The sequence below is a fragment of the Aspergillus novofumigatus genome, assembly GCF_002847465.1.
Source record: "Aspergillus novofumigatus IBT 16806 chromosome Unknown P174scaffold_4, whole genome shotgun sequence".
Taxonomy (NCBI): Eukaryota; Fungi; Ascomycota; class Eurotiomycetes; order Eurotiales; family Aspergillaceae; genus Aspergillus; species Aspergillus novofumigatus.
In genome coordinates this window covers 3,576,907-3,595,167 of record NW_020194277.1, presented here as the reverse complement: position 1 = coordinate 3,595,167, position 18,261 = coordinate 3,576,907, and the positions used below count along the sequence as shown (strand labels likewise).

At 50.6% G+C, this 18,261-nt stretch overlaps 5 protein-coding genes across 5 annotated transcripts; 3 read left to right on the top strand and 2 right to left on the bottom strand.

Annotated features, from left to right (window-relative positions):
• Positions 1-1,396: 1,396 nt before the first annotated feature.
• On the top strand, positions 1,397-1,875 carry P174DRAFT_369738 (guanine nucleotide-binding protein subunit gamma; the record flags this gene model as incomplete). The annotated part of the gene is made up of 3 exons (XM_024822295.1): positions 1,397-1,548; positions 1,692-1,749; positions 1,813-1,875. 3 exons carry the CDS (start codon positions 1,397-1,399, stop codon positions 1,873-1,875), a joined length of 273 nt encoding a protein of 90 aa, XP_024683352.1.
• Positions 1,876-2,960: 1,085 nt separating this feature from the next.
• On the top strand, positions 2,961-3,544 carry P174DRAFT_442085 (uncharacterized protein; the record flags this gene model as incomplete). Its single annotated transcript, XM_024827497.1, has 3 exons — positions 2,961-3,037; positions 3,161-3,234; positions 3,298-3,544. Coding segments are annotated over 3 exons (303 nt in total), but the record flags the coding sequence as incomplete, so codon positions are not given.
• Positions 3,545-4,142: 598 nt separating this feature from the next.
• Positions 4,143-7,644, bottom strand: pdeB (3',5'-cyclic-nucleotide phosphodiesterase PDE2). Its single transcript, XM_024821293.1, has 5 exons — positions 7,266-7,644; positions 6,612-7,212; positions 6,497-6,559; positions 6,280-6,446; positions 4,143-6,216 (listed from the first exon to the last, which is right to left on the bottom strand). The coding sequence occupies exons 1-5, from the start codon at positions 7,462-7,464 to the stop codon at positions 4,220-4,222; spliced, it is 3,027 nt and encodes a 1,008-aa protein (XP_024683350.1). The 5' UTR covers positions 7,465-7,644; the 3' UTR covers positions 4,143-4,219.
• Positions 7,645-11,345: 3,701 nt separating this feature from the next.
• On the bottom strand, positions 11,346-16,549 carry P174DRAFT_421282 (DNA-binding E3 ubiquitin-protein ligase SNT2; the record flags this gene model as incomplete). The annotated part of the gene is made up of 4 exons (XM_024824938.1): positions 11,346-13,325; positions 13,382-15,200; positions 15,260-15,743; positions 15,802-16,549. The coding sequence occupies 4 exons, from the start codon at positions 16,547-16,549 to the stop codon at positions 11,346-11,348; spliced, it is 5,031 nt and encodes a 1,676-aa protein (XP_024683349.1).
• An 878-nt stretch (positions 16,550-17,427) lies between these two features.
• On the top strand, positions 17,428-17,863 carry P174DRAFT_194404 (uncharacterized protein). The gene has a single exon (XM_024821292.1). It carries the CDS (start codon positions 17,589-17,591, stop codon positions 17,814-17,816), a length of 228 nt encoding a protein of 75 aa, XP_024683348.1. The 5' UTR covers positions 17,428-17,588; the 3' UTR covers positions 17,817-17,863.
• Positions 17,864-18,261: the final 398 nt, after the last annotated feature.

Below are 18,261 nucleotides of genomic sequence, written 5' to 3'. Positions count from 1 at the left end.
TGGGATAAGCGACCGGGGTCACGTGTTCGAGTAGACAATACAAAGGTACACTCCCCCTAACTATTGAGCAATATAGACTGAGTCATACATCAGACGTTGAGGATGCTCAGCTTGGATGATTTGAATCGTCCATCCATTGGAGAATAATTGGTTTCTTTGATAGATCTGTCCCTATCTCCCTCGAATCGCCACTGCTTGACGAGTCAACTGGCTCCTGCACTGCTTGTGGATCGAGAACAACCTGGTCGATCGGATGAGATATCAGCTTCTATCTAGATACAAATTACATTGTATTCGAACTTCGAATCTAGGTACTCTACTTTGTACTTCCGATCAATCTTAGCCTATCAAACATGTGGCTTGGTCGAAATGCAGAGTACCTACCACCACCGGCTGAGATGCGTCAAAATCACGTGATTGGATACTGTATCTCAGCTACCTTAGTACTCGCAGCGTATTGTAAGTTTGGGACAGTCTGATACATTCTTACATTCCAGCTGCTGATGAGGGGTCCACGTGAGATACTTCGACATGGAAATTCCATACATCGAAAAGCATCAAGTCGTAGATGGATGTATGTAGACAAGATGATACCCATTCTCAATCTGTTTCAAGGAGCCTCAAATGTCCAGTCTTCCTGGTACCATCGCTTTCACCAGAAGAACACCCCAAGATTAAGCCCCATCCATCCAGACTGTTCAAAGTTTAAATAAGACCATCGTCCGTAGCACCGCACCATTGCTCTCAGGGGGGTTTCACTACTACTTTGGAGTCAATACCATCAGTCTATCGCCGTTTTCCCAGTTCCCACAGAGTCGAAAACTGTCTGTTCTTGCGAGAGTGGGCTTGGCTTGACATTTTCATTATTATTAGGCGTTATTATTTATCTACTGGTTCTACTCTCCTCTGGTGTCTTGTCCTGCTCGTGCTAGACTGCTAGTAATAATCATAATAGTCCTCCCCCGGTCCCTCTCCAATACGGAGTTAGTAGGGTCTCATTTCTCCCTCCATTTCTTCTTCGTCTTCCTTCTCCTTCTGATACTACTCTACTCTTCCTCTACTCTTTTTATTTTTATTTTTCCGTTCCTTAATTTTCCCACTAAATCCATTCGTTTCCTACCGCTGATCCTCTCGCCCTCTCACTCTTTCTGTGTCGACTGTTGACTGTTCAAGTTAATCCCCTCCCTTTTTTGTGGTTCACTCCGCCCGCTTTTTCCGGATTCCCCTTACTCTCCGGTTCAGCGCGCCAAAGCTTCTCCTCAACCCAGACTACCTACCGACCAGGGCTCAGCAACTCCCCACGGTCTCCCTACCCCGTTGTCGCGTGTAGGGAATTGTCTACAATTGTCCTCGTCACTTCCTCGGCTCTTGGTGATCACAGAAATCGGAATCGAAAATGCCTCCCTACGAGCTGCGGTCGGGGGGAGATGTCAAGAACAAGAAGCAGAGTGTGGCCGATCTCAAATATCGTCGCTTGACAGAGCTCAATGCTCGCTTAAAGGAGGATCTGGATCGTCCTCGAGTGAAGGTGTCCGAGGCTGCCATGTCGTAAGTGTCCGATTCCAATTGCCTTTGCAACTGTCATCGTCCCTGTCGATTCACCTATGATGAGCGACGGGATGGTTGTGATCCAGTTGCCGACCGCCGTCCGGACTTGACCCCCGAATACTCACAAACCGTTCTCTGACCAGGTTGATCAACTACTGCAACAATACTCGTGATTTTATGGTACCGTCTGTATGGGGCCAGGTATGCGATTGACCTCGATATGCAGAAAAGTGATCAGCAGGCGGAGTGCTGACACAAACCCAGGTTGACAAGCGCGAGGATCCGTATGCTCCTCAGCAGCAGGGAGGCTGCTGCACGGTCATGTAATGGTGTCATGACACTGAATGCTTTTTTCCGAAATCGAAGACGGCTCGACTTGTTCTCGAAGCTGTTGTTCGCGATTTTCTTTTCCCTATCGACATGATTTCCCGCCCCATTTTTCTTCTTTTCGCCCTAATACTTGACATCTTCTTTGGACCTTCTGGATTCGACATGGCTTCCCGCTTCTATCATCACGACGATAACTGAAAACACCTCATCCATTGAACAATGAAACCGGGTACTACTCGTGACGGCTGTGTCTGTGAGCAATTGTGCGGCTATGACGGGTCGACTGGAGGAACGCGCGCTGGTCTTGCAGAGATTCCGGGAGGCCTACTACTGAACGAAGCATGCGTCGCATCGTATCACATCGTCCCAGGGATGATCATTGATCTCAGCGTCCAGCTATCCGTGGTGCACTTGAGGATGCGCCGACTTGACATTATCTTCTTCTATTCAATATTCTTCTATTTTTCTCTTTTCTAAAACTTCCTCTTCTATCTGCGTTGATCTTTGTTTTCTCCCGATTGTGATTCCGTCATATTTCCTTTGTCTGCAGTGAGTGAGTGATTGGTACGGGTGGTGTCTCATGGGTTCGAAAAGCACATTCCTCGGCTGTTGAGGCTGAGAGCAAAGTCCCAGCATCTTGTAAAGTAAAATCGCTGGTTTCCAGCTCTAATACAGCAATCGACGTCTACCTTCCAGTTTGATGCGTAGTCAAATGGCCACTACTGTATTTCATCTCAAACATATAACCCAAGCCCGACTTTCAGAAAATCCGCCCACTCGCTGACATCATCAAACCACCTCACCACCTTCATCTCACCAGCTCTCCAGTCAATAATCAAATAACCACGTAGTCCAGCTACACAGGGCATAGATCCACAACACGATCCCTGATAGTGAATCTAGTGAAACTGACGAAATGACCGAACCAACCCCCCAATCGAACAACACCCACCAACCTCAAACACAACCACAACCACAAATACAAATCCCCGCCCACCACCACCACTACAACAACAACAACCACAACCCTCCCCCGAATCACCATCAAATACTGCACGCAATGTAAATGGATGCTCCGAGCTGCTTATGTATGTCCGCCCTCTTCCCTCCCGTTTCACCAGGATCAGGATCAGTACACGATCAACAAATGCGAATATAGGTACAAGTGCCATGCCAATACTGATGTGATTGGAAAAGTTCGCCCAGGAACTCCTCTCTACGTTTTCGACGAGCCTTGGTGAGGTTGCTCTTGTGCCGTGTACCGGGGGACGTTCATCGTGAGTATTACGACGTTGTCTGAGACGGAGGTGCGGGAGAGTGTGCTCTGGGATCGGAGGGTTGATGGGGGCTTTCCTGGTATGTTACTTTTTTTTCCCCTTTTTTGGTTATGGGGATTGAGGGGCTGATGATGCTGGATAGAGGTCAAGGTGCTCAAGAGTCGGGTGAGGAATGTGGTTGATCCGCAGAGAGATTTGGGGCATACGGATCGGGCCTTGAGGAAGGAGAATGGAGATAGTCACAAACAAAGTCAAGGAAAGGAGACGGAAAAGTGTGAGGATTGTCAGACTTAGTGATGTTACCGCTACCGCTACCGATATGATAGACGAAGTCCTATATTCAACTCTATATATCAAGATCAATCTTGAGCTTGTCAGACTGACAGGACAGAAGATGGATATCAATACATTGAACGAGACTCGCCGAATCTAGCATGACAAGAAAACAACAGGTTGGCTAACCGTGTTGATATGAATCGTGATATGGTGATGTGAATCAACAATGGCAATAAGAATCAAAGAGAATGTCACAGAAACAAGAAATGATACAGTTCAGTCCACGCATGGGGAGAACTCTGGATCCTCCAAACGCCAACCCACGCCCCGTTTCTAATTTGATTTCCTGATCCCAACCGGTCTGCGTTGCATCGTTGGGAATCAATCATGATTGCCCACGGAAAATACAGCGATAAGATAAGGAAAAATGAGAGAAAGAAAGAATATAAATGGTGAAGAAAGCGGCAGAAAAGGAGCGAGACTTGATAGCCGGAAGAGGGTCTTCCAAGTCACTCGGCAGTGCTAAAGCGGTGACGGCAAGCACATTGCCTGCCCATCGAATAAATGAAGTATGTCTGAGTGTAGAGCTGACCAAGCGTCCAAGCCTAGTCGTAGAATCATGCAATCCATCGTAAGCACAATCGTCAGCGGATATACCATGCGTGAGTCCTTCGCCATTCCTCCATTTCAGGTCCAACCATGTATCGCCAGGAGCCAAACACCTTGAAACAAAATCACAAGAAAGGAACATTAGGCGAGGAGAAGGTGAAGCGAGATGAAAAGAAAGCTCAAGTCTCCCCACTCAGCTCATGGTGATGCGAATGATGTGGTTTGCGCTTCCAGAACGCCAAGCGTAGACGACTCCGCCGTTTCGGTAGCCTGCGTGGAGGTTGCTCACCGGCCATTGGGTCATCCCAAGGGGGATGCGCCTCATTCTTGACGCTCGGTGTGGTTGTTGTAGAATGTGCGGGGCTGTTGGACCCGTTCCCTACTACGGAAGTGGTGATGGGACTCTTTCTTCCGTCATCCATGTGTGAATGAGAGGTGTTGGTATCGCTGAAATGGGTGTCACCCTCGGACGGCCCTTCGCCGACGGAGTACTGTTTCGATGAACCAGGCCGTGCACCGTCAGACTCGTCATGCTCGTCTTTGATGTGTTCCCGGGAATAGCCCTTTTCGTCCCTGCTATCGACAGTGACGAAACTGGTGGCATTGGTGGCTGGAGAAATGGGCGTCATGGTATTGCTATATGTGCTCAAGCTGTGGGTGCGCGTGCAACTGTTACGCTGCGAGTTCGGTGCACCTGAGCCGCGTCCGGTCGAGTTGGTGTTGGCGTGATGGCGACGGTGCCCCTGCGGTCCCTGCCGAGAACTGCTCGGTCGCTCTGCTTCTCTTTCAGTGGATTCACCACTGGTGTGATGGGAGTTGGCGCGATTCGGGTCATCGGATGTGTTGGCAAAGATGACGGCAGCGAGAACAGCGTCCCTCGAAGAGCGTCTGGAATTTTGGCCAGTCTGCCCTTCGAAATCTCCAGCATGCTCCGATCCATTCGCGTCAGGAGACGCGCCGGATACCGAGAGCATAGCGAGGTCAGGGACAGCACTGGAGGATTTTCGAGAAGGAACGAATGGTATCGGACTGCCTGTGATATCCATCGATGGGCCTGGGGTGTCTGGCGACACGACAGGACTGATGGTGTTCTCATTGTAATCACTCGGAGATGATTCAGTGGTCCCAAAGTAGTCGCCGGTTGCTTCGCGTCGCTGCGTCGCAGGGTCGTCAGGGTCAAGCGCCGACCTGGCAGAGCTCTCATTCAACGGTGCACGCAGACCTTTGAAACTTGCGGCAGGGCTCTGCGAGCGAGGGGAAAGGCCGCCCTCGAAACGCGTGTCTAGCAGCGACTGTTTCCTTTTCTCCATATCGGCCAGAAAGTGCCAGCGAGTCTGGTTGGTCCGGATGTGCTCGACCGTGAATCTTAACTCAGGCAGAAGGTCCGAAACGCCCTCGAAGAGAGGGAGGGCGAAGATAGACATGAACCCGATCTGACCGGTGGCGAGCTTGTAGACGTTTCCCAGCTCCGGTGGACCACCAAACAACGCAGTTTCCATGCCTACCTCGCGCTCCATCTCTCCCTGATTGGCAAATTCTTCCTGTAGAATCTTGGTCCATTTTTCGGCGACATCCCACGGCCGTGCCACATTGCTGATATCGGCACACTTGATCAAAAGGCCACAGACAAGTGTTTTGTAGATTTCGATATCCTGCGGCTTCCAGCCATCGACAGACTTGCCATTCGCGTAGAACTTCTCCTGCAGAGAACCCAGCCGTTCCATAAACTTCTGATGTACGCCCATGTCGGTCGCCAGGATCGAACTGATGAGCAGTTTCCGAAGTTGTCTATCCTTGAAAGCTGCAGGCCAGTGGCGCCGCAGGATCTGTGAGAATGCAGCGCAGTGGAAAGCCTCCAGGACCGAATTATCGTTGTATAGCTGCGCCAACGGAGCATTGAGCTTGACCAAAAAGAAATTGTTGACTCCGGGATGACCGACGTCGTGACCGATTGCGGAAATAAGTAGCGTCAAAGTGTCAAACGGTGTCAAGAGAGATGCGATGGAGGACGGCGAATCAGGACCGGGGCCGACAGAGCCATATGGGGGCAATGCACCAATATGCACCAGGAAGCAAAACACTGATTGCAGCACATCAATGGCATGTCGGAAATTATGGTAGAGGACAAATGAATTGTACGATGCGCGGCAAGCAAGCAGAAAAGTTCGAAGTTCACCTGCGAAAGAAGGGTCCTGCGTGAGTCAAGTTCTCAAAAGTATCAAAACCACGAAGAACTTACATGGTGTTAATCGCCACTGATCTAAGTTGGGTAGAGTGAAAGCATGCTGAAGCATCTCGCAGGCCCCAAACACGAGTTCGTCTTCGGAGAATTGATGAGCAGTGAAGTTCCAGTTCCCGATGGACTTCCTCACAACTTTCTGCCGCTCTGGACTCACATCCAGGTCCCTTTTACACGTTAGCTGGTGGGTAGAAACTCGACGGCAGAGCGAACGCACCTGTCCTGGAACTCTTCAATGACTTCTTCGGGGTTGCAAATACCCTTCATGAGTTTGGATACCCTAGGAGAATAAATTAGCACTGCGGCTGCCGCATTATGTTGAATGCACTTACATTGCCTCTCTCAAGTAGGCATAGGGCTGCTCATCGTGAACGCCCACCCACGATTGTTTCCGCGACTTTTTCCTGGCGAGGAAGCGAGATTGTTCCCTGCGCGCCGACTTGCGCACTCGATAGGCATGGACTATCAAGCCTTGCACTCTTGACCTGTCCAGTGGTGTTGAGAGAACGTCAACGGCGCCTGCATCTAAGCATTTGGAAATCTGCTGCGGATCGGCAAGGGGAGTGGCCGACGGTTGTGATGTAGGATCGCTGGTTAGTTCGTTGGGCGCGTGGCGCAAGACTGCAATCGGTATGATCAGGTTTGGGATCTCGGAGACTTGAATGTCTGCTGATACCCCTGAGAGCAACTGCAAGCCGTAGGAGGATTCGGATTGAGCGGAGAAGGTGAAGCCCCGACGGATAGATGTCGGAGACGGAGGTCCCGCGTCTGGCCACGAAGCGCGACTGGCTTTGCGACGATCCCGGACAGAGTCCTCGCCGCGACCGAGTTCAATGTCGAAAAAAGCGAAAATGGGCGTGCATTTACTGCTGGCACTATCGGAGAGCTCGGCGAGTTTGGCGGCGAGAGATGTCCCGACATGACAGAGGTATACTGCGATTCAGTCAGCATCCGTAGCAGCAATGGAGGAAGAGGGCAGCGCATACTTTGTTTACACATTTCCAACAAAAGCGCCACGTCCGACCGCAACGATTCAGGTTCATCGGCACGAATGGTATCGCTGCGGGGAGCTATCGGGTCAAACGAATCCCGGTCCACCCATCGTTCCTCTTGCACGCGATCATCGATATATACTGCGCAACATTCGACACGATCCATAGTATCGGCCGGGTTGGGTACGCCCATCGCCAGGAGATTCTGGGCTCAGAAAGAAGGCTCACAAAGATCTAAGGAAAAGTGGAAGAAAGAAAGGTAGAAGGAAAGAAGAGATGCCCAGTCTGGCCTCGGTTTCATATGGTATGCGGACACCAATATCGTCGAGCGTGAGTCCGGTAGAAGGGGAAAAACGAGCGGTCGACGGAAGAGCTGTATGGGAGCGGGGCGCAATCTTGTAAGGAGAGACTCGGTTCGATGAGGACTCTATAAACTCTGTGAAGATTGCATTAGCGCTCATGGTCGCATGATCCAAGTGCGACTGTTTATGCAAGCGAAAGGAGTCAAAAGGCCAAGGGCCTTGCAACCAGAGAGCGATGAGGGAACAAACGAATGACGATCCACGCCAGCGTCGCAATCCCGAACAATGAGGTTGTTCGCTGCAGTATCCCACAGCAGGTTAGGGCTTCGATTGTTGTCCTGCGGGGGAGGAAAGACAGCAGTCCCTTGCGTAGATGTCTCGTTCTGAGACAATCCAGAGTCAAGTCCAGCCCTGCAGTAGCGCACCCTTGATCCTCAATGCAAAAGAAATGCCGACACTGGCCGCAATCACCAAATCCGCACGCACATCACAATCCACTCACTTTTGAATCGTAAATAATATAAGAGCTCCTGAAAGAGAAAAGAGCGAGAGTTGTATATAAAGTGATATGCTGCGACGGATCGCAAACGAAGATCGATCGATCAAAGAGAACAGCAGTCGGGGCGGCGAGGTGAAACGGTCGGGAGGGAGCACCAATTGCCGCAGTGATTTTCGCTTAAGGCCGTCTTAGACAGATACACGTCTGTCGATAATCCACCAGAAAGCGAAGAGTCGGGATCGCAACGTATTCGAGAATCACCTAGCCGAGACGGACGCGAAATTCGAGGTTCCTGGATCGGAGGGGGGAGGGATTCTCAGGATGCCATGATGGGCCTCCGAGAGGGCCAGGCGGAATAGACACGGCACGCAGATGGACAGAGGCAGTGGAGAAGGCAACTGGAACAACCAGGTCCTGTTTATCGGGGAGGACAAAGACGGAATTGTTGCACGAGTCAAATTTCCTGGGTGAGGATTTGACGTTGATGTAACGGGACAAGGGAGGAGGATAACCACTAGTGTGGAATGTGGTTAAGTGGTGGAAAGGAGGAAAAGAAACGCGATGGTGTATGTCTACTCCGTGGTAGTCGATGGTAAAGCGTAGGGAACGAGAAGTGGAAAAGATTAGGAAAAAAAAAGGTAGAAAAAAATTTAAAATTTAAAAAAAAAAAGCAAATGTATGGAATGACGATGATGAAGATTGACAGCGCCTAGAATATACACTGAGGCTGATGGAGCAGGAGGAGAAGAGAATAATGGGACAGAGAGGGCAAAAAGAAGGAAGTCGATCTCAGGGAGGGTCCAAGTGGAGGAGGAGCAAGAGGAGAGGAATGAGGTAGAGCAACCAGACCAGACCACAGAGCCTATGAGGGTCTACCGTACTGACTACTGAGGGAGGTAAAGACAATCAGAGTCTAGCGAGAGGTTCAAATTAGAATTAAGATCGACTAGACAGTACTATCTATCTACGGTATTATTATTAATATCTATCTAGATACTACATCCAACTATTATTAGGGTAGTGTCATAGATAGATGGTCGTAGTCGACTCTGCAGATGAGGATTCTTCTTGGGTTTTTCTTCCAGTCTTCCAGAAGGTCGCGGCACAGCGGGTGCGGGCGTCGTCAGAGACTCGGCGATGGGGCCGATCCTTACCGAGTCGGTAATACAAACTTACTTGTAAGGTATTACGACGATCATCTTACTTCCTTAAGGAGTTACAAAGGTACCTTACTTATAATGCCAGGCATACCTATTTAACTGGGACATTGCACCATTCGTACCCAGTAGATGATGAAAGGAGTGCTTGAAAGTCTCTGGCTTAATATGCTTGGATATCACGAACGTGCTCAGCTCAACTTCGGATCAGCATAGACAAATCACCTGCAGAGAAGAAAAAGCAAAGGCAAGGAGAACGATGCAAAGCAATCCATCTAGAAACATTCCGAGTCAGTAAGGTAGTACAGCGTATCTAGGGGAGTTAGTTACCTTAGGCACCGAATCAAGCTCAACTCGAATGCAGACTGTCGCGTTTTCACCTCGCTCTCATCCATCTCTCCAATCAGTAATAAAACTTACCCAATACCTTACCATCCAGATTTCGGACAAGTTGACAGCCATGAAAAGAAAAGAAAAATTCAAGATAAAGTAAGTGGGGAAAGTGGGGAGGCCACAACGCCTGATCATTGATCAAACCATCCAATCTCATCGACCACTGCACTCTGCGCGTTTTCTAGAATGCTGGCTGAGCAAATCAGCTTGTCTCATTTGTGGGTATTTACGCCTGTTTTATGGTTCGTAATTTCCTTTATCCGTATAACACCTGACACTTACCGAGGTTCTCTCCTACTTCATCATCATGAGAACCTACCTTTTACCTACCCAACTGTACGTCCACTTTAGGTATATTTTAGGCATCGGTTATCATTTAGCATGGATAGTATCTGCAGCCTGAGAGCCTATAGATGGAGTAGTACAGAGTCCAGAGTCCCAGAGTACTCCGTTCTCCGTCCATGCAGATTAAATGTTTACTTCACCTATGACCTAAGGGGCTACTAAGGTAATCAAAATTAATTAATCCTCAGGGGCGCAAGCGCACAACCACCACCCGAGGCCGCAGATGTAATAATTGATCAGTGGCAAGTGAACCATTGACGTGATGTGATGTGATCTGATGCCACAAACGGTATCTTTGGTGCCTTAGGTCCTCCATCAAAGTTACCTGGAACTTACTGCAGTTAGCAAAACTCAACTGAGATTCCAGATCAAGTAAGTCCTGGACAATGATGATGTTATGTGGCGACTCCCCAGACACAGCTGCCGATTCACCATTCTTGTTTAAGAGTTGGGTGAAGATCATTTAATCGATCTATTGATATCGATCCCAAGAGGAAGATCACTAATGTATCCATCTTTTTTGATTCTATTCACTTCATGATATTGATAACACTAGACTCAGATACAGATACTCCGTAGATACCTTAGTCCGTACCTACTAAGGTACGTATCTACAGATTACTCGAGCATATTTGTGGCCCCGCTCTGGAGAGGGCCCAGATTCCAGAATCCCCCCTAGCGTCTGCCTACTACGAGTCATCACGTAACATATCTACTACTATCGAGCACGCTTCCTACTATCTACAGCCGACGGAGCATTATGAAAAGACAAGCACTTAGAAATAATTTAGCAAATAGAGCTGAGGCTTGAAATCAAGTCCGAGTTTCGGCCGACTGCCTACCCATTATCTATTAGATGACTCTTGCTGGACGGAACGATTGTGATCGGATAGCGGGAAGGAAGCTAAAACTCCAAGGGATAGAATAGATACCTTGCTTGGCTGACCCCTCAGACATGCGACAGTCTCCCGTGTTGACCTCGTTGATCGGCCAGAGTCAAGAATTCACGAAATCATTCTTTTTACTAACAATAGAATACAGTCTGATTTTTGAGTTATCAAATAAAGCTTGTTCGTCTCTTAAAATGCAATATACACAGCCTGAAAGCTGCAACAATCGAACGCTGACAAGACCCCAACATATGCACCCCAAAATGATGATGATCTGAATCTCTAATCGTCTTCCCTGTAGATAATGGCTCCCAGAAGCACAAACATTCAAAAGGGGAAGAAAAATGTAGCAGAAGAAATAATGGACAAATTGAAAATGGCGCTCATAATGACAAGAAATCCCAACCCCAGTTTGAATGCCAGAAAGCAAAACGAAAATTAATAAACACTATCATACATTCGCAATCACCGTGCCCTGATACCCCACGCTAAGAAAGTAGATTTTTCAACGATGGACTGGCGCTTGCCCCAGATCCTCCGTGCGTTCCATTGACACCCGAACTCCTGCCAGTGCTCATCGCTCCTCCGGCTGCACTGAGAGGCGCGTCCTCCATCTTGCCAGGAGGCGATAGCCCCCGGGGATCCATACGCGCTTGCGACACTGGGGGTGATTGTGTCGGGGCACCGAGGATGCGATCCACAGAATACATTCGCGGAGGCGGGCCTCCGTTCAAAGCGCTGAGAGAGTGTTGAGGAGAGTGGCGGACGATTGTCGCTTGTGCCGTTGGAGGTGACGCTGAGGATGCGTACGGTCGAGGGCCCGGTGCATGGGACGGATGAGGTGACGGCATGGACACTGGCGCATACGGGCTCTGATGAACAGTGTACGGTTGGTGCGGAGGTGGAGGCGCACCACCAGGATAATGAGGTGGTGGTGGAGGAGGAGGAGCGTGATGAGTAGGTGGCGTCGGATGTTGAAAGCCATTAAGCGGATGAGTCTGGACGGGGGGCGGTCCTCCGTGGTATGCAGGAACTGGTAAGCCGTTGCGCAGCTTACCATCGGCAAGCTCAGTCGACCGCTGTTCATGGGCCGGGTACCATTCAGAGCCATGAGCCAGAGGGCCACTAAGCGGCCTTGGGAGAGCATTGGTCGGAGGGGGAGTCGGATGCGCGTGGGGTCCATAAGGATGCCCATGATATTCGGGGATTCGGGGAGCGGGAAGCACTGGCCGCTGCGCTGAGTAGGGAGATGGTCGAGGCTCCGGAGATGGCTGAGCTGTAGCATTTTTCAGGTAGCATTTGTGACATTCGTAGAGTGGCCCCTCCGCGACCGAGCTGTAATCGCCATTCAGCTTGGGTAGAGCATGCTGGGGTAGATTCTGGGAGAGGAATGGCGGGCTGGAAGAACTCATTCCAACTCCATTCATGCTCGAGCCTCTGCTGTTAAGGACAGCAGCTCGCCGCGAACCGTCGATCGGCCACCACCGAGGACTGAACGAGGTAGAGCAACGACAGCATTTCCGCTCCACCTCGGGACTGGAGACTTGCCGGGGAGCACGGTTTCCGGAATCAATCTCCATCTCATCCGTATGTTGTTCCGGAGCCGTCACGGCGGGTTTTTGGGTGTCCTTTGTCGTGGGTGCCGATTGAGGGGCAGCAGTGACAACACCGTTGATGGCGGAGGCGCGCCGACTTCCGGCGTTCGTTGCATGCTGAGAAGAAGCATTCACCGTTTGTTGTACATATGCTGCTCTTCGAACCGTCCCGGGTAACGTCAGGTCCGCCTGCTTGTACGACTGAACGAATTGTTGAAGTGCGTTCAAACCGTCTTCCCCCGTCACCTCACCAATCTGGTGGAGGCCGGATGAAGGAGCGTGATGCGGACACCAGATGCCCGCGGTTGCTGCTCCCACCTCCTCCCCAAGTCGTATACTGCTGACTGTGTCCCGTCTAGAACTCTTGACTGGCGTAATGTTGAACCCGAAGGTGTACTGTGCCTGAAACGCACAACCCACATGAAAACGGGCATTGCAGCCGCTGTGGCTGCAGGTCACGCAGGCACCTTTCGTGGTCTTGCAGAGCTTGCACACGTCCCTGTACCTGTCTGCCGCAATAAGTCCAAATCCCTCCGCAGGCTCGAGCTCTTTGGCATTGCCGAACTTGATCTCTGGGGTCCAGACAGCACACATGACATGAACCCAATTGTTACCGGCAGTCCGCTTCAACGGTTCTCGTGGACCAATTGGTTTGCCTACAGCCTCTTGCCGTTGCCGATAAAGCTTGATAGCCTCCTGCACCATCTCCTTCTCGAGTCTCTCCTTCTCCCGATCACGATCCGTCTTCTTCTTATGCGATACCTTTGGCGCCTCCATCAATTCATGCTCCGTCCAGGTCACGGGGCACAGAACGCATTCGTAACATGTGGAAATCATGGGACTGCGGTCATTCGAGCACATATCACACAGCCACTTCGCACAATTACGCGATGGACTGACTCCATAGCAGTTACGATGGACAGTCAAACGGCAATCTCGGCACGACAGGTGTTGGTCGCCCAAAGGCTCCAGACTGTTGCAAACGGCGCAAGGAAGAGTTTTGGCCTTTGGAGGATCCGGAACGATTGGTTGCGGCTCTGGCGCTTTCTCCGGGGCGGTTTCTTTTTCGGTGCCGGTTCGACCGAGGTGGTAACTGGTGTAGCAGTGCCTTCTTTCTCGTTGGGCTTTGCCTTTTTCTTGTTGGAGTCTTGTTGCTGTACTTGCGGGTTGGCGTTCACTGGCACACCGATCGAGGCCGCAGTGGCTGCAGTGGCACTGTTGATACTGATCGGTGTCTCAGTCGAAAGCAGGAGCTGCGTCAGTAATTCCTCGTCGACTCGGCGGCGCCAGGACTTGTTGCCGCTCTGCGCGATCTTCTTTGCAACTTCATCCACGCTTTCCCATTGGATTCCGTACTTTCTCCACAATAAAGCACAGCGAAGACAGAGCGCCACCGTGAGCAGTGGGCCCTTGTCCTTCTTCGATGGCTCGCTCGGGGTCGTGGTGCCGGGCGGAACGCCAGGCGCGCGTCGCCATTGCCGCGAAGACCGCGTGGAGCAGAACTTGCACTGAAAGCCACGCTTCTTCTCGGTCGCTTTCTCATTGTCGAAGGCCGAATCATCGTGGTCGTCAGCCACGTCATCAACAAGTTTCGAATTGGCACTGTGCCGTTTGGCTTCTTTTTTGCCTTTTCTGCCCTCGTAGCCGCCCCAAATCTGCCGACCACGCGGGGTCTTCTTCCACATATAGTAGAATCGAACGATCTGATAATGCGGAACCGTACCGACGTGTTTGGTCACATTGCGCAGCTCTGATCCGTACTTGGCAACGCCCTGTTCGAACAACTTCACTTCCTCGGGGCGTAAATGCGGTTCCTTCAAATCCTTGTATTTGTTTTGCTGTTTCAGTTTCGCAAGAGCGGCCTCGGCATCGAAACTGTTCGAATACAGAAGCTCCAAGGCCTTGTCGAGGAAATTCGTAGCGTACTTCTCCTCTCCTAATTGAGGTGCGATTTCCTTAGCCCGTTCCATATACTCGTCGATAAATTTCTCTCGATCAGCAGGACTGAGTTCCGCTCCAGGCGCATCATCTTCGCCCCGGCTCGGGATCTGCGTTGCAGTGGGCATCTTAAACAGGACTTCGGCAGTACGGGTTGGCTTGCCGTTTATTAGAACTGGTTCGTCCTCGCCGCGTCGCACATATCCAACTGGTTCATCCATGACCCATTTCGGACGGTTTGCGATTTCCTGCTTCGCTGCTTCGATTGCTGCCTGAGCCTCTTTCGAGAGCTTCGAATCTTTGCGGCCTGAACGACTCAAATATTTCTTTTTGATATCAATCGGCTTGGCATACTCGACTGGACGGCCAGGCCATGGGTTGACAATCGCTTGATGCCGTGGTCCCAGTCGAGAACTGGCTCGAGGATAGATGCGGTCATCGTAATCAAGCGCATCTTCCACCCGACAATGAATCCCCAAATAACGGTAGGGCCACATCCGGGCTTGCGCAATCTGTTCCTTCGTCGCCGGACGAGGATGTTCCTCCTCCGCCGGAGCAGGCGTGCTGACATTGGTATCGTTAGGAAGACCATTCGGCTCCTCCTCTTCTTCTTCGGCAACTTCTTCCTCGGCTTCGGCTGGAGTTTCACCGATGATGGGCGTGTTTCGAGCCTCGAGTTTCTTTTCCTGTGCACGGCTGCAGGCTGCACAGGCCCATGCAAACCCCCGGGCGGGCTTTTTGGTGAGAACTGGGCGCACACAGTACATGTGATAGGTATTGTGGCAGACAGCGCAATCAACCGAGTCATTGCTATAAGATGAGTCAGTGGTAAGCTCGAAGGATTTTATGACTTTATCATGAAAACCTACTTAGCAGCGTACAAACCGCATCGCTTGCAGGTTTTGACCGCACTAAACAGTTCTTTCCGTTTTCCTATCTCCACTAGGATGAACTTCCAACGTTCATCGAGGACCTTCTTGACATTGGCCGGTACATTGATCACCTTCTTGGTGGGGACGACCTCGTAGTAGCGATGGATATACCGGTCAAACATCTTGTCGTACCAAAATGAGTCCCTCGTTTTCCGATACGCATTGAAATCGTCTATTTCCGACAGATGCTTGATCTGGCATTTTCCACGCAATGATGTGAGCGGACACGTGTCGGAATGCATGGAAGCGAAGACAAGTCTTGTGTCTGCGACGATGCGATGAATATCACGGGGTCGATAGTACCAATTAACTCGCAGCGCTTCAATGGGTCCATTGGATTTATCCTTGGACGGAAGAAACTCCATGATTCGAGCAAGGTAGTACGGCTCTCCAGGAGGCTCGCAAATAAGGTAAACATGATCTGAATGTATAAGTTTTAGTAAATCGCGCACAAGACATTGTATGTAGGATGAACTTACCATTCACAGCGAATGTTGTGCCGTCATCGGCAATTAATTTGCCATCCTTGAGGTAGGCACCATTGTTCTCGAAAGAGACCATGTTGGACTCAGGCAGGTTGGGGTCCGCGCTTGGCGCAGCGGTAAAGAGTTTTTTGGCCGCATTTCCGTTTGTGGAGTTCGAGTTCGTAGAGCTCGCCGGTTGTTTACGTTTTCTCGACGAGCTCGAAGATCCGGCTGAATCGTCTGGCTTCGCAGAAAAAGAAGACGTGCCAGGAATCGCGTCCTTGGCGGCTGCGGCATTAGGTCCATTCACCGCGGTTAGGCTCTTTCGAGAATTCGACGATGAGGAAGCTTTCTCGCCGTCCGGTTTGACACCATTCGTAGTGCTAGTGGCAGCTGTACCACTACTTTTCTTGGATGATTTGGGTGCTGAGGGTGGAAGCAATTCGAGGTCCATGTCAATGTCGCGATCTTCGGCGTAGTTGGGGCGAGGCGCATTGCGACCCCTGGACCGAGTGCCATAAGGCGCAGGAGTGGCGGAGGTGCTGGGCGGCTCCGCACCCGCAGCCTCTGAAGGAGTTGTGCTGGCTGTCATGGGTTGCGATAATGATTCATTCGCGGTGGCGTTGCCTTGGGCGGTGGAAGAATCCGCGGATCCCCTTCGGGATGTTTGACCAGAAGTAGGCATGCGATGTGATGGTGAGGTAGACTTCACGTGTTGTTGTTGTTGCGGTTGCTTCTGGGGCGGCGACCTGTCCGAGGCCATGACCAGCCCCCAGAGCGGTAGAAAGTTGAGGTGAATTACACGGAGTCTGAGTGGCTGCAGCGTACCGCCAGTGTTGCGTAGGTGGTAGGCGTGAAAGTTGAAGAACACCCCAATTTGGCTTGAACGCAGAAAAATGCAAGGTTCAAATACGGGCCGCGACGGAAGGACGATCCCTCATCAAACTTGGTTGTGCAGTGAATGAGTGAAAGCTGAAGACATCCGAGCGAAGGCAAGCCGGAAGTCAAGGGGGGGAAGTGAGTCGAGTCCCGTGATGCAAATGTCTACGCAAACAAGTTCGGAAATTGAAGACTTGGGTGCGAGATGAAAAAGTGGTGCTAGTACCAGTTCCCGCAGGGGTGTGGAAAGGGTCAATCGCGTGTCAAAGAAAAAGTCGGAGAGACAAGACTAAGAGACCCAGGATATCTAGAAGATCACGATCGACACCCTTCAAAATCGGGCCAAGGCGGGAGACTACCAGACTCCAGGGAAGATAAACCTCGCTTAGAACTGTTAGACAAGCCACGAGGGGAATATGAATGGAGATATGGGAGAAAGGAATGAAAGGAAGGGAGACGGGAAGGTTGAGGAAGTCCGAAAGACTGAAATTGATGATGGGGTGTGTGGTGGAGAAGGAAGGGAGGGAAGAGGAGGAAGGAGTAGAAGAAAAGACAGCGAGAGAAAGAGAGAGAGAAGTTGCTGTAGGATAAAGTTAAGTTGACGGCGGTATAAGCAAAACAAAACCAGAGCCACTTGGGTACCGCAAATAGGTGTATGCGTCGGGGGATGACTCGTGGGGTGAGTGAGCAATGAAGAGGTAAGATGGGCCAGTAGGAGGTGATTTAAAGTATGTATGCACGTAGGTCCACAAGGGTAAAGTCAAGTCAAAAGGGAATGGAAGTAGAAGGTTTTTACCTGGGTTGGTACTTGCGTAGGTCGTGGTAGTGGCTTAGTAGCCTACTCCGTAAGTAGGATTATCGAATCAAATCAGAATAGAACTCTGCCTAGACCGAAAGTCGTGAAGGAGAGTTGTCGGGGGAAGATGCAAGATAAGATGGCAAGGTACGGAAGCGGTAAGAGTAAAGTTGGTAGGAAAGGAAGAGGAAGAATGGTAGATGGGTTCGTCGAGTCAAGGGACGAGGGGTTTGGGAAGGACGAGGACGACGAGGGTGACGACGGTGACGATGAAGACCATAATAATAATGAGAAGAAAGAGGGAAGAAGATATGGAGGCAATGAGAATCAGGAAATCCGTCTAACTAGAGGATGAGAGGATCCCGACCAGACCACGTCCCTTTTGCCCCCCTAGTCCCGATATGTTAATATGACGGGTCCTCCACCAAAGGACGAACCAGAGGAGATTTACTACGACGCAGTACAGCGTTTAGTCAAGGATGGTAGGAAAAGGAAGAAGGGTAAGAAGAACCAAAAGAGAGCGAGCGAGTGAGGCGGGAAATCTGAGGGTGTAAGAACCCTTGAAAGACTTGAACTCCAGGATGTGCAATCGGCCTTCCTATCCTCAATGATATTCCTTGACTTGGTTTGATGGATAGATTGTATCATACAAGATTAAGGTACCTAGGTAGGAGCTGGATTGTTCCAGTGTGCTGGCTGATCCAGCCGCACCGTTATGCTTGGTATTTATTTGTTCTTCCTTAGTAGATACTGGTTTTCTTCAGTCTTCTCGTCCATATCAAGACACTTAGACAGGGCAG